At 37.8% G+C, this 23,892-nt stretch overlaps 2 protein-coding genes across 3 annotated transcripts in view; one reads left to right on the top strand and one right to left on the bottom strand.

The window, feature by feature from the left end:
- Nucleotides 1-2,037, bottom strand: part of LOC102239241 (chromosome unknown open reading frame, human C11orf88) — a 35,279-nt gene extending 33,242 nt beyond the window's left edge. For both annotated transcript variants that reach the window (XM_014541012.1, XM_014541018.1), the window contains exon 1: nucleotides 1,817-2,037. The gene's annotated coding sequence lies outside the window, so the exon portion shown is untranslated. The remainder of the gene's footprint in view (nucleotides 1-1,816) is intronic.
- An 11,525-nt stretch (nucleotides 2,038-13,562) lies between these two features.
- BTG4 (B-cell translocation gene 4) lies at nucleotides 13,563-18,982 on the top strand. The gene is made up of 4 exons (XM_005857000.1): nucleotides 13,563-13,735; nucleotides 14,293-14,430; nucleotides 15,074-15,272; nucleotides 18,800-18,982. The coding sequence occupies exons 1-4, from the start codon at nucleotides 13,563-13,565 to the stop codon at nucleotides 18,980-18,982; spliced, it is 693 nt and encodes a 230-aa protein (XP_005857062.1).
- The last annotated feature ends 4,910 nt before the right edge of the window (nucleotides 18,983-23,892 follow it).

Here is a 23,892-nt window from a genome sequence, read left to right as displayed (position 1 = left end):
CGGGAGGGAGCGAAGGGAGCTGAGAAGGGGCGGGTGGCGGCCCCCGGAGGGAGGGAAGAGGCCAGGAGACCGAGGCACAGCTCCTTAAAAAGTTCCTCTACCTGCTGAGACTGGGGGGACTAAGAGCTCCTTCTCCCCTCTCCCCCCCTAAGAAGCCCCAGGAGCCCACTTTTCATGCCCATCCCCATTCGGGATGACAGCTGGCCGGGTACCAAACTGAAGGCTGGCTTTTCCAAATGGAAATAGGGAGATAGGCCTGGACCCTGCCACTGGGCAGAGGAATGACTTCGAGGGTTTCATCTGCACTCTGTGTTCCCCTTAAACGCTGGGAGGGCCATGGGGTGAGGTGGAAGGCTGATCTTTAGTCAAAAGGGGAGCCAGGAAGCTTGTTACTTAGATCAAAGTCTGGCCCTCATGAGATCAAGGCCACCGTTTTACACTCTCAAGACCCATGTGAGGCAAAACGATTCCTACTTCCAGCACATCTTTGTTTAAATACCAGCTATGTGTTCAGCCCCCAAAGTCATAGGTGGCAACAAAAAAGTGAACATAGTTACCTTCGGAGACAGTATACAATCAATTGCTAAACTGGGTAGAGACAGAAGGGGGTAGGGTGGGACATTGAGAACTGTGATTGGTCAGGGAAGGTTCATGGAGCAGGTACTTGAAATAAGACTCAATTTGGACATTCAGGGTGAGGGCTGTGAAGGCCGGAGAAGCAATGTCTTGTGACCAGTTCCATTTTCTTATTCTCACAATTTCACATTTGATGACGGAGATGTGTTTATGTGTGTGTGTGTGTGTGTGTGTGTGTGGAGTAGATGGGGCAAAGAGGACAGTTACAGAGGAATTCTGGTAGAGCTCCACTAATAATTGTTTCCTTTAGTCACTCCTTCCCTCCTTTTCCTTCAATAAACGAATCAGAAGAAGACAAAGAATATTTTCTGATTACACCCTGTGTGGAACTCAATTGGAAGTAGTCCCCCACCCCCCAATATAGTCTTCATGAACCCAGCATAATGCACTCCCTGTTGATCCTGAAAGCCTAGTTCTAAATTATTTTCCACCAAAGAAAGCTTCCCAGCTACAGACCGATTCCCGAAACCAGCAAATGGTCTCATAGGTGCCATCAATAACATGGAAAGGAGGCCCCCGGCGAGTCCTAGCCACAGAAAGGAGTCCTGTGAAATTTATCAACACACATTCCAAACCCACACTATTAAAACGCCAGGACTTCCCAAGGATAAGTTTAAGTTACAGTATTATCTTTGAATATACAAGTATTTTTGCTAAATTCATTATTTGTTCTGTGAACACCAAAGTGAAGAGTAAGAAATCAAAGTGAAGTATAAAATGTACAGTACAGAAAACATGAATGTAAAAATTAACCTGTTAGGTTATAATGCAAAACACAAGTCATTTATAACTCACTGTAATTTGTGTCCATCTTATTTTGGGGAGAGGCGCAATATTGTAAAACACACTACACAATCCCTTGTACTCCTTTGAAATGTACAATAAACTGAGCCATACCAAGCAACACACTGAAATCATAGCTAATTAACCTCTGAGCTCTCTAGAGATAACTGGAGAGCCAAGTTTGTATTTTACAGTTAAATAGACATACATGAATAAAATCAGGAGCCGGATACCCTCCATTCCATTAGCAATAGGCCGACTTTTAAGTCTTGATTAGGTCACAGTTACAAAAACAAATCTGTTCTTTCAAATGGTTAGTCATTTTTCCTACTACAAGATTTACTACCTCTTCCTGGTTGATGTTTTATGATTATTAGTTGCATCTTGCACGTCTTACCTGAGCTGGGTTGCTCTCATCCAAGGCATGGGTTGCAGGAGATGCCTTGAAATTTAGATTTTTTAAAACTTCTCTTCAAATATAATAAAAAATAAAGAAAACATAGATATAAAAGTCACCAAGATGCATTTCCTACTGAAATAAATTTTTAAAATGCCATGTATCTTGTGGATAGTACAACTAAAGCAGTTCAATAATGAGGAGAATATGTGTGGCCTGGCTTTGTGTGTGTCTGTTTTAAAGAATGCTTGTTCTCAGGGTTGCTGTTGATGTGGTCGGCAGTTACTAGAGAAACTCCACGGATCTCGTTCCCTTTATGGTTCATGTCTAGGCATGCCTGGAGACCAGGAGACCCACGATTTAATCTAAGTAAGAATGCTGGGGGTGGTTAAAATGCCCCAACAGAAGACTGTGTTTGTTTTAGACAGTACCAGGAAGGTACCTTTCACGGGAATTATTTACTGTTTTATTTAATTTCTGGGCTTTTGGTGAATAGGGAGATGGGGAAGGAGCACTAAGGAAAGGAGGTGAGATTAGTGATGAGAAGGAAACCAAGAAGAGGCTAGAAAACAAACACCTTCTGCTGTAGCTTTGGCAAATTTGTATTGGCTACATTTACCACTCCTACATAAAAGACTAAGAAGTGACGGGGAGCTGGGAATTAACACATAAACACCATCTGAGCTTTTTCTATTTATTACAGCTTTTGAAGCATGTTAGAAAGGAAGAAGTGAAGAATTAGATTGATTAGAAATGATTGGAGTTTATCAACTTCTTTTTAGACCTGTTTTTTTTTAAAATGCCCATTTTCTCTTAGGAAATATAAAACCATATTTTGATTTTTATATATATATCAATAAATGCCAGATTATTGTATTAACATTCATGATACTACATTTAGGAACTAGTTTATGTGTCAAAGCAAGACAAGATTGAAGTCAGTTTAGTGCCTTGAAGAACCAAACATCAAAGAGTCAGTTTCTGAGAGATTTTCTTTCTAACTAAAATGAACTGCCAGCAGTTTTTATAATTTTATAGTTCTGATTCCATTTTATTGCACTCTCATTAGTAAGAGTGCACCAGATTCTTAATTAGCTTGTATATGTTTATTGATTAATCAATAACGCTGCTTTCGATATGAAAATGTTAAATTAATCTTTTAGTAAATCAGAAACAATCTAAAAATAGGCTTTATAATTAAAGTTGTTTGAGCTCTTAGCAGGAGTAAACATGTTGCATATTTATGGTCTTCAGGGAACACAGTTTAGGGATTTATGGTTTAGCTGGAGAGAGACACAATTTGTATCTATAATAATAAAGCATTAATATGCAAATTGACTGAACAGCTGAACAGTGGAACCACCGTCCCTACAACCTCCCAAAGCCGGGGCTGCAAGGGCCGAGGCAGCTGGGGCTGGGAAGGCCTACACTTGCATGGATTTCGTGCATCGAGCCTCTAGTATATAGATAATTGAGATAGTTACACAGGCATCTCTCAGGATCCCTGGAGGATTGGTTCCAGGACCCCTGACGGATACCAAAGTCTACAGATGCTCAAGGTCCTTATATAAATGGTGCCGTATTTGTATATAACCTACATCCATCTTCCTGTGTACTTTAAATTATCTCTAGTTTACTTGTAATTCCTAATACAATGTAAATGCTACGTAAATAGTTGTTATACTGTATTGTTTATGGAATGATGACAAGATAAAAGTCTGTACAGGTTCAGTACAGATGCAACCATCGGAAATACACGGTGTAACATTTTTTTAAAATATTTTTGATCAAAGTTTGGTTGAACCCAAGGATGCAGAACCCACGGATTTGGAGGGCTGACTGTATATTAATTACATTAATATATCCAATATGATAATTTAGATATTATTTGTATATTTATATTACAGATAATTATATTAAGTGTCAAGATGGAACTTATGTATGATGTGTTTAGGTTTAGGCATGTTTAGTTTTAGGTGGTGAAAGGACATGGTGGTGGAATTAGGTATATGGAGCTGGAACTCCAGACCTGAACTGAAAAGAGAGATTTCGTAGTTTCCTGAATCTGTAAGAGTTGAAGTTGTGAGGATAAGCGAGATCTCCAAGAGAGCTATGCTGTCTTATTTTTATTGATCCCGCAGCCCCTACTAACCTGCTATGGTTCACTCAGGACAGAAGATGACTAACAGCAACATGTTATTCTTGCAGAATAGGGAATAGCATGAGGAAAGCCGAAGGCCTCAAGACCAACTTTGAGAGCATCCATCCGCTATTTAGGGGCTGGCAAGAGGAAGTAAATCTTGAGAATGATTAGTCCGCAAGGAGAAGCAGAAGAGAGGATGCTCATTGAAGCCAAGCTGTTTTAAACAGGATCATATGCACATATGAACCCAAGGGTAACTGCTGCCTTGGCACCACCAAGTCACAAGGTGTGGTCAGTGGAATTGCCCACAGAGCAGCAGACGACTGCACCGGCTCTATCAGAGCGTTTTGCCTCAGAGCTTCATCAGCCAGTCAGTAAAGGCTCCGTAAACTGCTCTGGCTACTGGTAAATAGATGATCTTTCCTGGCCACTTCTCACCACTGATTAAACTCTGTCCCCTCTACAAAAACAAAAACAAAACAAAACAAAAGAAACGGGCTAGATCGTCAAGGTTACCTCTTATAAGAGGCAATTTTAGGGTTTTAGTACAACCAACAAGTCATCTGGGTGCACAGTTGAAGAAAGTCTATTCTCCATAAGAGAATTCACTGATTATCTTGTTAACTAATTAATTTCTAAGAATGAAAATACTTTATGCTATTCTTTGAAGAATTACTCTATGTCTACTTATTCTTGTTCTGATTTTCACTCTCCCTAATTTGGCACTTAATCTTTTTTTTTATTTTTTTCTATGTAGATTTATACTTTTTAGTTAAAAAAATTCCATAGCTCTTATTTGTTATTTTTTATTTCCTCTATATCCATAGACTATCTCTCAAGAATTTCATTAGGATTACATTTACTAAAGTTCACATTGTCCTTCCCCTCTTAGCTCTCATCTATTGTTTTCATCTCAGGCTCAAAACCTACTCATGGTAACATTTTCTTGGTGCTTTTTAGCTCATCTTGCTCATTCCCTTCTCTAACTCCTTTTGCACTTAGTTATTTACTCTACAATTAGTATCTTCCATAAGTAAAAGAGCACTTTTTTCCAATATGTAATTGCATTTTGAAAAAAAGTATTTTGTTATACTAGCAGAGTGTGATGCCATATATAACACACATTTCTTATATTAGCACAGAGCACTGTATATACATTTTCTTAGTGGGCTAGCTTGGTTTCCAGCTTGATCTATTGCCCTCTGTAGCACAATACCACTTACATTATAGTGCCCAATAATTTACAGGTTCCAGTTATAATGAATGTCCCCCCTGAGTTTGTATGTAGCTGCATTAAAAAGACAACAATAGTGTTTTCAATGTTTCACAGTTTTGTTTCCTTTATGGCCTCCTGCAAAGACCCCAGATGAAAATTTGCCAATCCGTCCTGCTTTCTATTTTTATGAAGACGATCAAAGCTGGCCCAAGAAACACAATCTCTGACTTTTAAAATAGCCAATGATGTCTTTAAAACGTGGTCTGCCAATTTGTAATGAAATGGTCCTATTTTTGTGGAGAGAGACATAACTTAAAATGAGGTTATACATCAATATATACATATATATTTCTATATAGACTTGGGGAATACTGCTAAAACATCTATAATAAAGCTGTATCACTGTCTTTATTTATATTTTTTCAACTATGATATTACCCAGAGGTACAATAACTGTTACACTTTTGAATGTCCAAAATTTACATTTTAGAAATAATGAGAAAAATATGTGAGTGTTCCCCCTCAAAAAAGAAAAAGAAAAAAAGAAAATAGAAATAAAGTCAGAAAAATGCTTGTCATAAATAAAGCACTTGTATGGTAACTTTATGAAAAAGAAGCATCATGTTTAAGGTTCATTAATTTTATCATTAAATGAATTTCACGTAGATAAGACAGCTCTAAACTAAATTTCTTTTGGGTTCAAATCAACATTGCATGGCGTACAGTTTTACTAGGTAACATGTTGGCGTATGAATTTTGTTTTAATAATTAATGTAACTTCCTTATGTGGTTTGAACCTAATGGGACTGAGTTCATGCATGGGTTGTATAGAATAGTTCATCACTATATAAAATGGTGCTACTTGCTTTTATAAAAAAAAGAAATGTACTTTCTGTCAAAAATGGGATTTTTGCTAAAACATCTATATTTCCCCCCTCATTAGCAATGACATGCATGTGCAAATGGATGGATGATCCTAGGGATGTAATTTACAACTGAAGGAAGTGAAGCTACTGAAATCAAACAGGTCTGATGATAAGACTGGCTATGATATCAAAAATCCAGTGAATTTAATGTTCAATTTAGATGATACTTTAAATTATTTTGCCTATTTTAAACTGTTGTATGCAAAAACATTTTCATTGTATAGCTGAAGTACAGATAAAATAAAGAAGACAAATGTCAAGGCTTACCTTTATTGATGAACCTTGTGGGGCTTGAAGATACTGTCGCAATCAAATTAAACTCTTGTTAAAATGAAGAAATGCAATTCCAAAATGACCTCGTACAAGGTCATTTTGGTCATTTTAATGTTTTACATCATTTGATTTCCTGTTACAAAAGGTAAAATGTCTTTGATGGTCCCCTTCATCCTGTTCTGCATCCTCATTCCTAACGGCCAGAAACCCGATTCCCATTTTCCGTGATGCCTCCCCCAGATTCCTCTCCTCAGAAAGAGCATGAGCCTTTTGCTCTACTATGGATAACCCATTTGACACTTTGAAAAGGAAATCCTGGAAAGACAACGTCTTATAGTAGGAATTTTAGACATCACATAAAAACAGTGGAAGAGCTGTTTTTAGTCTTCACATTTCAGCAGCCATTTTCTACTCTAAGTCTGAGGCTGGCTTGGGCTGGCCCCATTAAGACCTTCCACTAACTTCTTGTATCCTTGCAGTGGACATCACTATCTGGGTGTTTCATTGTCAAAAAAGAAAAAAACTCAGTATACCTCAACCTGAACCAACCATCATTCCATTTATACTGGCTCTTCCACTGAACTTGATTATGTCAATGATGACATTGTCGTCTTGGTTACTAATGCTTGAAACATGGAGTGATTTGGGGTATCCTATTTCTCAAACTCTGTATCCAAATAGCACTTGTGTACATATTTGTTTTCCTTCTCTAGACTATAAACCTCTTAAAAGGCAGTTGTTTTTTCCCAACTCCATGGCACTTAGCAGTGTCTAATATGTAGTAGATGGTCAGTGAATAGTCACAGAGTGAATATTAATTATAACAGAAGGTATAGTTGTCATTCATGTGTAGGAGGTGATTTAAATAAGGTGTTTAAAATCATCATAAGCAAGTAACTGAAGGAAGTCTTGCATGATGTTTAGTTTCTATTTGATTGTTCTTTCCTGAAATCTAAGTACATTGGTATCCTATAGTTCTATTCATACTTCTAAGGCCTGCCTGGGCCTGTTGCAAAAAATCATGCTAGGAGAGGGCTCAAAGCCTTATCAGTTAACATGATTCACTAACTCAAAGTGCAGTAGAACAGTATGCCATCCTGGAAGGTGAAATAAAGAATTATTAAATATCTGATAGCATTTTAATCATCATATATAATAAAAGGCTAATATGCAAATTGTCCTCAACTGGGAGACCAGGAGTTGGATCACTCGCTAAGATGTGGGCTGACCACCAGGGAGCGGCACGGAACATGGCGGGCCACCAGCAGTGGTGGCTGGGCGCTGAGGGAGTGAGGGAAGAAGGAGGCAGGGAGGCCGGGAGGCGGGGAACCTGATCAGCCCTGATCACTGGCCAGGCCTAGGGACCCTATCTGTGCATGAATTTCGTGCACTGGGCCTCTAGTATAAGTATAAACATTAATCATTTGAAAAGGAAACATTTGAGTATGTGCTAATGCATGTGTTGCCTTTAGTTCTGAAGCAAATTTTATTTCAGCAATATATGAGCATTGTCCTGATTTTCAATTTTGTTATTTCCAGTATAAATTTAAAAAGCAATCTTTTCCAAAGTTTATCCCAGCAAAGGCTAGAAAAGATGAGAATAAAAAGATGAAATGCAAATTTGTCATAATAATCTTTGTTAAGCTTAAGGCATTACTAAGCAATTAGAAGTGTAGAATACATTTCCAATTTCTTTGACAACTAGGAGAGATCTCTCTTAATGATCTCCCACCTTTACTGCACATTAGAATTACTTGGGGAGCTTTTAAAATCCTGATGCCCAGGTTGCGCTCCACCAGACTTAAATCAGAATGTCTGAGGGTAGGAGTCAGGCATCAATATTTTAAAAAGATATTCAGGTGATTCCAAATTGCAGCAATTTGGGAACCCACGCAATGGAGTAAGGGCAAGGAGAAACATATCATGGAAAGCTGAAATAAACAAGATGCTGTGGGAGGAGAAGATCATAAAGGTCCTAGTCACACCTTTATTTTCTTTTTATATGTTCTGGGTATACAAGGTACTTAAATACTTACTGAATTGAACTAGCCTTATTAAATCATGTCATTAGTAGATGACTCAGCCACCCATTTCCATAGTCATTATCATTTTCATATCTCTTAAGCATCCAAGATATTACACTAGCCAATGCACACCCTAATATCTGTGCTTCATCTTCATCATTGATGAGAGTTTTAACAGTTACACCACTCCAGTGTGCCAGGAGCCATCCATATCAGGATTCCTTAAAACATTCCTGGTACACACACAAAAAGAAAAAAAAATATTCCTGGTACAAACTGTATAAAATGGAGTTTCTTGGAAACAGACTCTGAGATGGGAGTTGCATGCAGTGGGGGGTCCTCTTGAGAGATATACCCACACGAAGTGAGAGAGATAGGACTGGGCAGAGGGAGAGATGGACCACTGAGGTGGTTGCAGTTGAGGCCTCAGCCTATCTGAAAAGGAGCCCTGGAGATGGGTAGCCCTTCAGAGTTGTTACAAATTGAGGCAAGAGAGCCAGGTTTTTGTATTCCTACATTAGCTGGGCAATGGCTGCAGGTTCCCCCTTGGAGGAGGGGCAGATAACTTTACTCTGAGGCTTTTCTCAGAGCTATTCTCAAGGAGGGCTGCAGCTGTGAGCCAACAGTACCTGACAGTTCCATCAGCTAGAGCAGCAGTTCTCAACCTGTGGGTCGCGACCCCTTTGGGGGTCGAACGACCCTTTCACAGGGGTCGCCTAAGACCATCGGAAAACACATATATAACTACATATTGTTTTTGTCATTAATCACTATGCTTTAATTATGTTCAATTTGTAACAATGAAAATACATCCTGCATATCAGATATTTACATTAGGGTTCATAACAGTAGCAAAATTACAGTTATGAAATAGCAATGAAAATAATTTTATGGTTTGGAGCCACCACAACATGAGGAACTGTATTAAAGGGTCGTGGCATTAGGAAGGTTGAGAACCACTGAGCTAGAGGATGACTGTTGGTCGAGAAGAGGGGAACTGGTTGAAGGACCACAGTATCTATTACAAAGTTCAAAATGACTTGTCTTTGGCCAATACTTTGTGTGGGCTCGTGAGTCTTTTGACATGGCCCATTGGTTTTGTAGAGCTTCCTTGCTTTTTGGTATAAAAATTCCAGGCTCTACCTGAACTAGAACTGGAATCAGTAGTTTCTCCAAGGATTTTTTTTTTTTAAAGAGGCATTCAGCAACCACAAAATGAATGTTAGGGTTGTTTATTAATTCTAGGTCCTTTTTTCTTTCTTTTCTTTCTTTTCTTTCTTTTCTTTCTTTTCTTTCTTTTCTTTCTTTTCTTTCTTTTCTTTCTTTTCTTTCTTTTCTTTCTTTTCTTTCTTTTCTTTCTTTCTTTCTTTCTTTCTTTCTTTCTTTCTTTCTTTCTTTCTTTCTTTCTTTCTTTCTTTTTCTGTTAAACCTCACATTAGGATATGTTTTTCATTGATTTTCAGAAAGAGTGGAAGGGAGAGAGAGAGAAAGAGAGAGAGAAAAACACTTAAGTGAGAGACACATGGGCTGGTTGCCTCCTGCACCAAGCCTGACCAGGGCTGGGGGGTGGGGATGGAACACAAAACCCAGGTATCTGCCCTTGACCAGGGGCTCTGGCCAATGCTCTAACCACTGAGACACCGGCCAGGGCTAATTCTAGGCCTTTTCAATGGATAGAACTAAAAAAATACACTTTTGAAAAGAAAAAAATCACAAACTCATATTAATATTGCCCTTTTGAATTTAACATACGATTTTTTATCTCCTTTTCTTTACATTAAAAATCTTAGTTTATAACAACATTAAATATTTGTATTCCCCTATTCTCTTCCCATATATGTTTGAAAACAGTAATACTGCTGTTACTGCAAACAATTAGGCTACAAAATAACTTTAAAAATATATCCTTGCAGCTCTCTAGAATATATTCCAATGTGTTTTAGAGTCACTAGATTTTGTGAGTGCACTCTGCTTGATTTGTATCCTCTACAACCTTTTAATTCATTATTTATAGCAGGACACATTCTTGTCAAATTTGCAGATAAGATAACAGGTAGCCCAAAAGATAAGAGAATGTATTAGAAAACAAAAATGAGGGCCACAAATCTCCATTCTTTATAGTGATGGCCTAAGTTTTATACAATGAAATATGATAAGTATAGCTGCAATTATGTAATTGTTTTATATTCACTTAATAAAAAATAGAAAATTATATTAAAATAAGTATAAACTTAAATTTATTAATAAGAAAGGCTACCACTTTTTGAGTACATATTAGATGCCAGGCACTCTGCTAAATGCTTCATATAATTTTTAAATTTAAACTTGACAAGAACCTCATAAGGCAATAGCAGTAGTATGACATTTGTACTACGACAGCAGTAATAGCTAACATTTACAGAGCATTTCTTCAGTACCAGCTGCCGTTTTACATTTAATTCTTACAACTACCCTTCAAATTGGGTACTATTATTATTACCTTTATATAGATTAGGAAATCGAGGCACAGAGAAGTTCAATAACTTGCTAAGTTCAGACAGGAAATCGAGCTAAGATCCAAATCTGGCAGTCAGCTTCCAAGGCCATGCATATGCTTCCTCCTTTTACGGATGAGACTGAAGATTCGAGAGGTTGAGAAACTTCCCCGAGTTTCTAGTGAGCTAAGGCCTGGGATTCAATCCCACGGCGCTTGATTTTACAACAGATTTCTTAACTGCTCTGCTGTACTGCCTTCCTGTAAAGCGACTAAGTAACTAGTAGTTAGATCAGGTGCTTAAACAATATTGGTGGTAATCTTGATAGCAACCCTAGGAGGTTGCTGTTTCACAGACCTCCTCCTTCTGAAAGTTCAGGAGGTTAAGCAAGTTGCTCAAGCTTACAGATAGCAGGTTGTCAAGTTGCCGTTCACACCAGGTCTGACTCCGAAGCCCGCACTCTTAAACATTCTGCACTGTGCAAGAAGAGAGCGATGATAAGATAAAAAGACGACTTGCAGGTTCAATGTGAGGCAGTGGCCTGATGCTCCTGCCACCCAGGTAAATGCTACCTGAAGCTGCGCTGTAGAAATACAGTGTTCAGAGCAAGGGAGGCGACAGTCCCACTTGGTCCCGCGGAGATGGAGCCCACCTGGAGCGCTGTGTGTGCGTGGGCCCCACTCTCTCAGAGGGTCCCTGACTCCCCTGAAGCCCAGCCCGAGGGGAGCGCCCAGTGGGGAAGGCGCTGAGTAACATGTCTCAGGGAAGAACTGTTAAAACGCTTAGAGTAGTCTCCATGCAGGCTGAATAGCTAGTATTTACAGTGTCCTCACGTGGTGGAGGATGGGACACACTCCAGAGCAGTGGTTCTCAACCTTGGAGTCACCTGGGAATCTTTTTAAAATCCTGATTTCTGGGCCTCATCCTCCGGAAATTCTGTTTCTTTGTTATGGGGTGAGGCCACAACATTAGTAACAAAGAAACAGACTTTCCGGAGGATGAGGCCCAGAAATCAGGATTTTAAAAAAGATTCCCAGGTGATTCTAATGTGCAGCCAAGGTTGAGAACCACTGCTCCAGAGGGAAGAATGAAGCTGCATAGATAGAGAATCAAAGAAGTGGATTTGGCTCCTCACAGGGAGGGAGGTCCACCTGGTGTTTGGAGCTGTTTAGAAAGAAAATGGGCTTCCTTGTCAGAGTGAAATCATTTTCACTGATCAGAACCTGGATGAGCTCTTATGGTGGGTGTTTAAAGACGTATAAGTCAGGTGTGGTGGTTCTGACATTTTAGTGGTATAAGGCCCACCTGGGGGAACTTGTTAACTAGCACTGATTTCCAGGCCTCACTTTTAGAAGTACAGTGTCCCGACTAACGAGTTTTTCGAGATATGAGCCATCTCTCTGCCGAGTTTTTGCTTTGAGTTGCGAACTAAAATTCGGGTTACAAGCCAGCTTCAGATACCCCACCGCTAGTTGGCGCAGCAAACGTCACAGTGAACTCCACATCAGCCCAGCATCATGTGTCTCACTCGTTCACTTTTTGATTTGACATACAAGTAATTTGAGTTACGAGCTCCGTCACGGAACGAATTAAACTCGTAAGTCAAGGCCCCGCTGTATTGACTCAGTAGATCCGGACCAAGGTCCAAGACTCTGCCTTTTTAACAAGCAGCCGGGTAGATCCAAACCAGGTGGTCAGGGCCCACACTTTGAGAACTAGTGAGGCTGATAAACTCTGAAATCTCTTCCACTTATTTCACAAATAAACATATCAGTAAATAATGTCTGTAGTCAACATATGACTGTGCAGAGAAAGTTGTAAGTTCTATAAAAGATTCAAGACAAAATTCTTTAATATGGTGACAGTTACAATTAGAAGTGAACTTATTGGGAATGTAGGATATTAGAATATGGAAGGAGAAGGCTTGATTCTCAATTTGTCAGATAAGACTTAAAAAGTGCGATGGAAGTTACAAATGCAGTTTGAAAATCTTTAAACAGAGAACCCTGTCGATATAGACAAGGAGCAATTTCATGGGGGCTGAGAAAAAAGCTGAGCATCCTAAATGACAGCACCTGTGTCAGGCTAAACACCTACCAGGCTTTGGGGCCCAGGCTACTATAAATTTCTGCCTGAAACTAACAAAACATGTGTGAGTGAGAGTTGGAAACTAAAAGCATAGTTGGTCTTCTGACTCTGGCCCACTTTGTGTTGGGGCTGAAGTTTTTTTGCTGGCAAGTACAATATTTTTTTATTAATATTAACTTTTATTTAAAGCATGCAACCTGAGAGCCACATTTTAAAATGTTCTTGCTCTCTATAAATATGTTTTTTAAAAGTGGGGCTTGGTGTAATTACTGTCCAACATAAAGACTTTTTCTTTTACTTAAGTTGCATAATGAAGTTTTATTTGTTTCTTAGGTGTATTAAAGTTTAAAAAAGATATTTTTCCTTTGAAATTTGTTAAAAACTGGCTAGTTCAAGAGGTTGTATTTTTGCCTGTTTTGTTGATAGTACTCATGTGCTTATTTAGTTATTAAAAACTAGCAAATAATTTCTAATTAAAATGTAAGGTGTATACAATTTCCAAATAGTAACTACATGTTGGTAAGTGAGGCTCTTGGTTCTATTTAATTCATTCTTGCTTCCTTTTAATGGTTGCAGACCTCATAGATTTTTCTCCTTGAATCATGAGAGATGAAATTGCAACAGCAGTTTTCTTTGTCACAAGACTGGTGAAAAAGCATGATAAACTGAGTAAACAGCAAATAGAAAACTTTGCAGAAAAGCTGATGACTATCTTGTTTAAAACATACAGAGGCCACTGGCACTCTGAGTGCCCTTCTAAAGGGCAAGCCTTCAGGTGAGAGCTAGTGTGGGGTATGGGGAAGCGGGGGGAAACAGGCATTGGCAATGATTTTGTTGGCAGCCTATGAGGAATGCAAGTTTTATGGACTGAATGTGGGCTTGCTTGAAAGAAAGAGATACTTAGTGATAGTGCAGTTGAATATTCTAGCACAAACCCCCTTATGTGAGGTGGATTGAGCAATTTCTAACTGGTGTTAACGATGAAAGATATGCAGTGAACGCTTGGGGAATGAATTGTGTGACTCAGTGATGCAACTCACATTCTGAGTTGCTGTGAGAAAAGCTGAGGTTTCACTCTTATTTGTAAAACTGGAGGGTGGGGAAGGGGTGGGGGAAAGCAGGGGTGAGGTGGGAGCTTTGTGTATTGCAGCAGAAACCTAAAACCGTATTTCTTCTAAATCCTAACTAAAACAGAGTGTGGTGGTTCTCACAATGCCAGTCTGTGCCCTTGAAGTGGCTGGTAATGGTGACATTCACGTCTGATAGTTTCTATGATTCTCCTGCTAAAGCACCTGTCGACATGCCTTTGTTTCCCTTCCCTTGCTTTTTAAGGTGTATCCGGATAAACAATAATCAGAATAAAGATCCCATTCTACAGAGGGCTTGTGCTGAAAGTAATGTGAATTTTTCTCACCTGGGACTTCCAAAGGAGATGACCATATGGGTAGATCCCTTTGAAGTTTGCTGCAGGTGAGTAACCTCGTTGGAAGTAAGAGCCTGCGTTCCCTCTGACAGGTGGAAACCTTAGGTTAGTTAGTCAGTTCTGTACACGTTTGTGAAAGATGGTGCCCTGGGTTAACAGCGAGGGCAATGGTTGGTTAAGGTTTTAGTTGCAAACTTTATTAGACAGCGCAGACTTCCAGGAGGAGTGGGAAGCACAACGCAATGGTTGGTTAAGGTTTTAGTTGCAAACTTTATTAGCGCAGACTTCCAGGAGGAGTGGGAAGCACAACAATTTTGCATAATATTTGAAATTTGATTTTAATCCCTGCCAATAGTAGATTATGTCTAAGTCCTACAGGCAGTATCAAGGGGGAAGAGGAGTTATCTACCATGGGGCAATTCAGGCCATCAGTTCAATCAAAAGAAATGAGTCTTTGTCTTTTTCTGAGCAGTTAACCAAGATAGCGCTTAAGGAACACCCCCACCAATTACAACAGTGCAGTAGCTGAAGGTCATAGCGTCTCTCAACTTGCTTTGCTGTCAAGTCATTTCAATTTGTTTTTCAAAATAACTCTTTTTGTAAGTTAGTGAGTTGTCTCCAGAAGAAATTAGAGATGAGCTGTGAGACGTTGAATCCCAAACAAATACTTTATTTTCTTTTCCTACTTAGGTATGGTGAGAAAAATCACCCGTTTACAGTTGCTTCTTTCAAAGGCAGATGGGAGGAATGGGAGCTCTCCCGACAAGTCCTGGATGCTGTCAGTAGAGCCTCGCTAGACTACTCCTCGGGCACTTCCTCCGATGAAGAAAGTTGTAGCAGAGAGCCCCGGATAATTCCTAAAGTCAGCAATCCGAGGAGTATTTATCAGGTAAAGTGTGCTCCAGGTCTCCTGTCTACTTTTATTCCTTTTCTGATTCTAAAAAGAATATGCTGACTGTAAAAGCAAAGAAACAACAATTGGAAAACCTGGAAAAAACCAAAACTACAAAGTTTAAAATCACAATATTAATATTCTGGCAAAACATTTTTCTGTGTTTTGTTTTTTCCTTCTATATGTAGTTCCTCTACTTGGCTGAATGATCAGGATCTATACTATCATTTGCAGTCCCATTTTTCCGTATAGTATTTGGACATAAACTTCCTTTCACCTAAATTTCTTCAGAATTAAATATTAAAATTAGTGGCCTTTCTTATTTTTTTTTATTTTTATTTATTTTTTATTTTTTTTTTTACCACAACCCATAGAAAGACATGCATAGTATGTTAGAATTTCCTTCTATATGTAGTTCCTCTACTTGGCTGAATGATCAGGATCTATACTATCATTTGCAGTCCCATTTTTCCGTATAGTATTTGGACATAAACTTCCTTTCACCTAAATTTCTTCAGAATTAAATATTAAAATTAGTGGCCTTTCTTATTTTTTTATTTTTATTTTATTTTTATTTTTAATTTTTATTTTTTTTTTTACCAAAATCCATAGAAAGACACGCATAGCTATAGGTTAGAAATAGTTTTCATGAAACACTATTTACCCTTAGTAGGTACAATGATTCCAACACTTTGAATTAAATTAAATTGATTTCAACCATCTAAATTGATTTCATGACTCACTAATGGTGGCAACCCACAGTTTGAAAAACACTGATCTAGGGAGATCTGTGTTGACACTTTGTATGTGTATACTTGTATGTTTCCTTAAAATGATCACTTATGGCCCTAGCTGGTTTGGCTCAGTGGATAGAGCATCGACCTGCAGACTCAAGGGTCCCAGGTTCGATTCCAGTCAATGGCACATGCCCGGGTTGTGGGCTCGATCCCCAGTGGAGGGCACGCAGGAGGCAGCCGATCAATGATTCTCTTTCATCATTGATGTTTCTATCTCTCTCTCCCTCCCGCTTCCTCTCTGAAATTAATTAAAAAAAAATTAAAAAAATAAAATAAAATGATTATGTATTCACATGTTAAAGTAATTTAAATACTTAAAATTTTAATATTCATTTGCTTTCCTAGTAATTTACTCAGTTAATCTAGATATCTGCCAATTATAAATTATTTCCACATTGTTATATAAAAAAAGCTGATAACTTATACAGAAAGATGTCTGAATTTTAAATTATTTCTGGAGATTTGATTCTCAGACATGGAATTACTGGGTCCATACATTTTAATAAATGTATAGACATTTTACTCATTCTCAATGTACAGCCAAAGTACTTTTTAGAAAATTATATTTATTTGTAGTCTAACCAGCTTTATGTGAAAGTGTTTACCATTTTTCCTAAAATTGAGTATTCTCACTTAAAAATAGTTTTGATAACAATACTATTACAGATATTATTAAAGTTTAAAAATTAAAAATCTCCATGTCCCCAAATGTTTTAGATATTTACTATCTTAATGAATTTCCTCTTTTTTATCCACTTATCATTTAAGTTCTGAATGTATTAGTATAGGCTCTTCAAACTTTAAGAGTATTTTAACTTATCATTTTACTGGAAAATATTATTTCTCCAGCTTGTTTAGTTTTCTAAACTATATAGATAGTTTGTACATAGTTCTATGTGTATAAAAGTTTAAAATTATATAGTGAAATATTTGCCCTTAATTCTATTTTTTAAATTAATTAATTTATTGTCTAAAGTTTTACATGTCTCCATTTTCCCCACTTGACCCACCACCCCAGCCATTCCCACCCCAGGCAAGCCCCCACCACCCCAGTGTCTGTGTCCACTGGTCATGCTAATATGCATGCATCTAAGTCCTTTGGTTGATCTCTATCCCCGCAACTCCCCTGCCTTCTCCACGAGGTTGGACGGTCTGCTCAGTGCCACCTTGTCTCTAAATCCATTTTTGTTCATCAGTTTATGTTGATCATTATATCCCATATATAAGTGAGATCATGTGATATTTATCTTCCTCCGACTGGCTTATTTGGCTTAGCATAATGCTCTCCAGTTCCATCCATGCTGTTGCAAATAGTAAAAGTTCCTTCTTTTTTTATAGTGGCATAGTATTCTATTGTGTAGATGTACCACAGTTTTTCAATCACTCATCTGCTGGTTGGCATTTAGGTTGCTTCCAAATCTTAGTTAATTTAAATTGTGCTGCTATGAACACACGGGTGCATATATCCTTCCTGATTGGTGTTTCTGGTTTCTTGGGATAGAGTCCTAGAAGTGCGATTACAGGGTCAAATGGGAGTTTCATTTTTAACTTTTTCAGGAAACTCATACTGTTTTCCACAGTGGCTGCACTAGTCTGCATTCCCACCAGCAGTGAAGGAGGGTTCCCTTTTCTTCACATCCTCACCAGTACTTGTCATTTGTTGATTTATTGATGATAGCCATTCTGACAGGTGTGAGATGGTATCTCATTGTTGTTTTGATTTGCATCTCTTGAATGATTAGTGACTTTGAGCATGTTTTCATATGTCTCTCGGACTACTGCATATCCTCTTTCAAAAAGTGTCTACTTAGGCCCTTTTTCCATTTTTTGATTGGATTGTTTATCTTCCTTTTGTTAGATAACATTGGCAAATATGTTCTCCCATGCAGTGGGCTTTCTTGTTGTTTTGTTGATGGTTTCTTTTGCTGTGCAGAAGCTTTTTATTTTGATGTAGTCCCATTTGTTTATTTTATCCTTAGTCTCTCTTTACCTGGTTTTGGAATTAGGGTTATGCTGGCTTCATAGAAAGAGCTTGGAAGTGTGCCTTCCTCTTGAATTTTTTGAAATAGTCTGAGGAGGATAGGTTTTAGTTCTTCTTTGAATGCTTGATAGAACTCCCCTGTAAAGCCATCTCGGACCAGGGCTTTTGTTTGCTGGAAGATTTTTGATCACTGCTTCAATTTCTTCAGTAGTTATCGGCCTATTCAGGTTTTTTGATTCTTCCTGATTGAGATCTAATTCTATTTTTATGCTTAGAAAGGCCATCTTCCATTTAGGGATCAGCTATATTCTTCTAGAACAATATCATTTCAGAGTATAGTCTATAAAACATCTGTATTGGTCACTCGAGATGTTTAAAATGGATATTTCTAGACCTCCACTCAGAGATCATGATTAGACAGTTTTGGGTCCCACCAGTGGGGTGGGGTGAGGTAGGGGAGAACGTACAAATATATAGACATTTGCATAAGTGTGTTTTTAAAAATTTTATTTAAATTAAAAAATTATTTTTATTTAAAGGTATGAAATTGACTTGCTTTATACCCTTGAAAATGCTAGCCAATTTTTTCCAAATATGATTATCCACTTCTCTTCATTTGAACTTCCTATGCTTTTGAAACATTTAACTTCTGAGTTATAGGTTTTATTTAATCCTTAGGGCTAACTTCTTAGTTTAAAAAAGATCTTTATGCACCTTTTTATCATTTTTTTTCTTCTTTTTTCCAGGTTGAAAACCTGAAACAGCCCTTTCAAACTTGGTTCCAAATCCCCCCAAAAAAGAACGTATTGGATGGCGGTCTGGGCCACCTGAGAAATGCTTATCACGCGCTGCATAGGAACCGCAGGGGCCATAAGCCTGCGGCTGTGTGCCTGGTGGACAGGTACCACTGGGTCAACACCAACCGCTAAGGCAGTGGCTGCGCGCTCAGTGCCATAGCGCTCAGAGGGGCCACTTTATTTTCTCTAAAACAAAACTAGTCTGAGGTTGAGAGGCTCATGAAACAGAAAAAGTAACATTAGGGACCAGGGTGCATGATGGGAATCCTCTCACACAAATCATGACAGTGTTCTTAGCTGTACTTTTAATTCTTATTTAATTTTATATGAAGTTTTAGATAACACTAATGAATGTACCCTGAAGGTAATAGAATGAAGATATGAACCTGTGATAAGATTTAATGAATTATGAAAAGTAACAGTTTAAATAAACGTGTTGTTTTTAATATATTCCTCGTTCAGTTTGTTGCAAGAAAATTTTAAGTTTCTTTCTTCATTAGCCATTTAAAAAAAAAGCAGGTCTTCATTTAGGGAAGAGTGAGCCTCATAATATAGTTTTCTGGTTCTACTTTGTTACCTGCCATCACTTTTATTTCATAAGGCCAGTGAGAGCTTGTTTGAAAATTGCTCTTTAAGATACATAATTCCCTTTATTAAAAAAAAATTGGTTTTATTTCTAAACCTCGTAATAGACTTTATAATTATGACTTACTTTATAAGAGTGATACATGCTCATCATAAGAATTCAAGCTAAGTGGAAAAACAGCACCAAGAAAATAAAATGCGATCACGTCCAGCCAGAAATTACCGTTATTCACATTAAATGGTGACCATCATTCCAGTCATCCTCTTCTATATACAGATGTAAGAATCTGTACACACACAATTAACAAGAAAAGCATGCTACAGGAGCCACTTGTAAATATTTGGATTTAACTTTATTTGATCTTAGCAAAACAAAGAAACCTAAAGTGAAACAGAATTGTTGAATATTCATCAGCTTTTCTATCACAAAGTATCTTATTTCCTGAAAGACTTCTTTATGTCTGTTTTTTTTTTTTAAGGAAAACACTAAGAGGCTGGAAAAATCTTCAAAACTTAAAAAATTTTTGCAGTATTGGTTATTTGTTGCTATGTAAGCTGCAGAAATTAGCACTCTTATTTTTTCTTTGTCCCTTATTTCCCATGTCATTTTTTAAAAAACGGAGGTGTAATCGACAGATAGCATTATATTATTTTCAGGTATACATTATATTATTTTCAGGTATACAACATGATTTGGATATTTGTGTACCCTGTGAAATCATCACCACAATAAGTCTAGTTAACATGCACCATCATACATAGTTACAAAATTTTTCTTGTGATGTCAACTTTTAAGATTTACTCTCTTGGCAACTTTCAAATATGTGGCCTTTTAAATGTTACAGTTTAACATTTATGTTTTGTCCTAAAACAATTATTTCTATAGTTTTTTTCTTAGTTCTAATGTTAAAACTGATTCAATGTTCATCAATAAACTTTTCTATACTGTGAAATCTATTTTGATTCATTTTTGGTGAACTGGATTTAGCAGCTTTTCTTTTTAAAAAATTTTTTGAGATAATTGTAAATTTACATACAGTTAAGAAATAGATACTGTGCACTCTTTACCAAAGGTAACATAGTTTCCACCAAAGGTAACATTTTGTGAAACTATAATATCACAACCAGATGCAGAACATTTGCATCACCCACCAGCATCCCTCTTGTTGCCTTTAATAGTCACACCCACTTCCCTCCCACTATCATCCCTTCCTTAACCCCCTTGACAACTACTAATCTGTTCCCCACTTCTATAATTTTGTCACCTCAAGAATGTTATAAATGGAATCATATGTAGGTAACCTTTTGGGGTTGGCTTTTTTCACTAAGCAAAGTTCTATGGAGATTCACCCAGGTGGTTGCATGTATCAGTAGTTTGTTCCTTATTATATATCACTAGTGGCCCTGTGCACGAATCTGTGCACGAGTAGCTCTCCACTGCACTGTAGCTCGCTGCCCCCCCCCCCCTGCTGATCGGTTGTTACTGTCACGGTATAATGACCATTTGCATATTACCTCTTTATTATATAGGATGGTATGGATATACCAAGATTTGTTTAACCATTTGCCTGTCAAAGGATGACAACTGAGTTGTTTCTAATTTGAGGGATTATGAATAAAACTGCTATAAACATTCAAGCACATAGACTGGGAACATAAGTTTTTTTGTTTCTCTGGGGTAAGTGCCTTAGGGTGGCTGTACCATTACTCCCACCAGCAATGTATGAAGGATGTAGTTTCTCCATATCGGTGCCTGCCTTTGGTTTTGATCTCTTCACACTTACCAGAATGACTTAAATTTTTTTAAAAATAGTGTCAAATCATTGTAGTTTTACCATCTATATATTCTCTTCAGTGAAATGTCTGTGCCATGTCTTCTGGCCATCTCAGGAAGAGATTCCTCATAGCTGTTGGACTGGAATGGAAATTCCAGCTCCTCATGTTGTTTCGACTAACACTTTGGTGACGGTGGCCCTATTACCAGTGGGCAATAGCGAAAGTTCTAACTCTTGGCCTGTGCTGATGCCACTCCAGTGGGAAGGTGGTGGTGAGGGGACTTATTGCTGCCATATTGTTAGTAGATGTCTAGATTTGCCACATGGTCTCCACTGACATCATGGGGTCGGGGCGGGGGCGGGGTTGTAACTGCCCTGTGGGGATGAAAGATGAAAATCCCCCGCTTGCTACTTCATCTTTCCTGGCATCTCCACAGGAGGAGGTTGTTACAGGTTGTTACAGGTTGGTGAGTGGGGGGAAGTCTAGACTCCCCAACCAACTTTTCTTGGTGTGGTTGGAGGCAGGGTTTTTTGTTTGTTTGTACTTTGGGCTGGAGTAAAGCAGTCATTGTCTAAAGGTCTTCTGTCTTAGTGGGCTGCTCCTTTCTCAGTCCTCTGGCTGAAGAGAGCAGGCTTTTGTGGAGCTCTTTTGGTCTGTGCTCACTGGTGTTTGTGGATTGCTGGGGTTTATTTCTAAGTTTGGAATACATGAAGAAAAAAGAGAATCTATGGAGTTTACCATCACAGGCTGCCTTGGATTCAGAGGTCCCTGGCTGTTCTCTTTTCTTCTCTACACCTTTCAAAATCTTCTTGTTTATTTTTTATACATAATACCCAGGGATTTTAGTTGTATTTGGTGGAAGGAGTAGGGAAAAGTATGCCACTTCATCTTCCTGGAAACAGAAGTCTATGCACTACTTTTGAAGTTAAAAACCACATTTTCTTAAAACAAGTATTATATTTTGGGGAAAGGGTTCTTTTTGTTAATAGTTGGTGAAATATGGCTTCTATACCTATTAAGGTTTTCTTATCCTTTTTCTGCTCAGTGGGCTATTATTGTGTGTGTATGTGTGTGCATACTAGCTAATTCCTTAAAGATAACTCAAATATCAAAACTTAATCTCACATTTATTGATTTAAGTCAGCAAGAAATACACATAAGACAGCAGGAAAGAGGACATGGTCCCTGCCTTGTAATCTGCGGCATTTCCATTAAAAAGTGCATGCTTACTAAAAGCTTACAGCTGTTAATGTATTAATAGAATCAGGTGCAGGGCCCAAGAAATCAGGAAGTTGGATCATGTTCGGGTAGGTGCATTGCTCAGCCAAAACTAAGAATACAAAAGAAAGAGCTTTACTTTCTGCACAGCATTTTCTTTACCACCTCTCTCAGAGGCCCTGGGCTTTTGCCTAACTATCCTAAATAGTATTGCATGTCTGGCATAATTAATCTTCACTTTACTCACTGGGAAATTCATTTAATAATTTATATAAATAGTTCAATAAAGTTCTTAAGTGCATACTCCAATATTTATCATATCATCTCAAAGTACTGGAGAAGTCTTTAATCTTATAATGTTGTGCATTGATTGCAGGTGTGAGTGTATATAAGAATCTAATAATTTAATCTGAATGGCTATTTAAGATGGCTAGGTGAGCAAGCTCTAGCAACAAAGAAATGAGAACTGAAGGTCAGTGTAAGATGGTAGAAATAGAGGCGTTAGATGCAGTAAACTGATTCTGAGCAGATATTCTTTATGACCCACTTTAAAACTTTTTGATAACCTTAATCGTAAATCTTCTTGTCATGTTGTCTCACAGTGTTTTTTACGTTAACTTATTTCCCCTAAAGTAGTTTACCATTAGTATTTTGGTTGGAGTTAGAGTTAAATCTTCAGCCATGTGAAGAAATTTCTTAGTTATAACAAAAGACCTGCCAGGCTAAAAAATGTTGAATATGAATTGGATACTGCATTCACTAATTAGTTATTATTCATTATCTACCCACATAGTGTTTCTTTACTAACCTGTCTTCCTTGCATTGCTCAATAGACTCAGTAACAATTGTTCTATTAGTTTTAAAAATCCTTTTTAAAGTAATATAAAACCCTGAGTGAGAATTATCTTAGAGCACAAAAAAGAGAATCATCCTCATGAGAAGCAGTTTGAATTGCTGGCATTGGATTTGTAATTTGAGCAGGCATTTGATTAGAGTTTTGTATTTGAAAATTTGCGGGGGGGGGCTTCTATTGGTTCATGTGATGGTTGTGTCTCTCCTGAGTAGCACTCAAATCCACCTTGAAACTTTAGTTTCAGATTACTGCTCATCTCTTTGAGGTGCTCCAACTGGGGCCTCCAAAGTGAATTTTGTATATGCCACATGGACTACATTTTATGTTCTCTTATTCCTGATCACTAAATATTGTGCAAATATATCTAACTACTTTGTGTGACTCAGAAACAGACAATTTTAGATGTTAGTCAGTCAGACAAATGATAATACATATAAATTTTACATAGAAAGAAGGCCAGTCAATATTTTTAATAGATATTTTAATAAGATATGTGATCTAATGATCTTTTAGTCATAGTGAAAATGTCAGTATGTTCTTTATCTTCTGTGCCAAATATTAGCCCCTGTTATTTTATATATCACCCATGATTATAATATACATTAATGTG

Source organism: Myotis brandtii, unplaced genomic scaffold (assembly GCF_000412655.1).
Source record: "Myotis brandtii unplaced genomic scaffold, ASM41265v1 scaffold1062, whole genome shotgun sequence".
Classification (NCBI taxonomy): domain Eukaryota; kingdom Metazoa; phylum Chordata; class Mammalia; order Chiroptera; family Vespertilionidae; genus Myotis; species Myotis brandtii.
The sequence above is the reverse complement of the archived record's forward strand: the minus strand, read 5'-3'. Positions and strand labels throughout refer to the sequence as shown.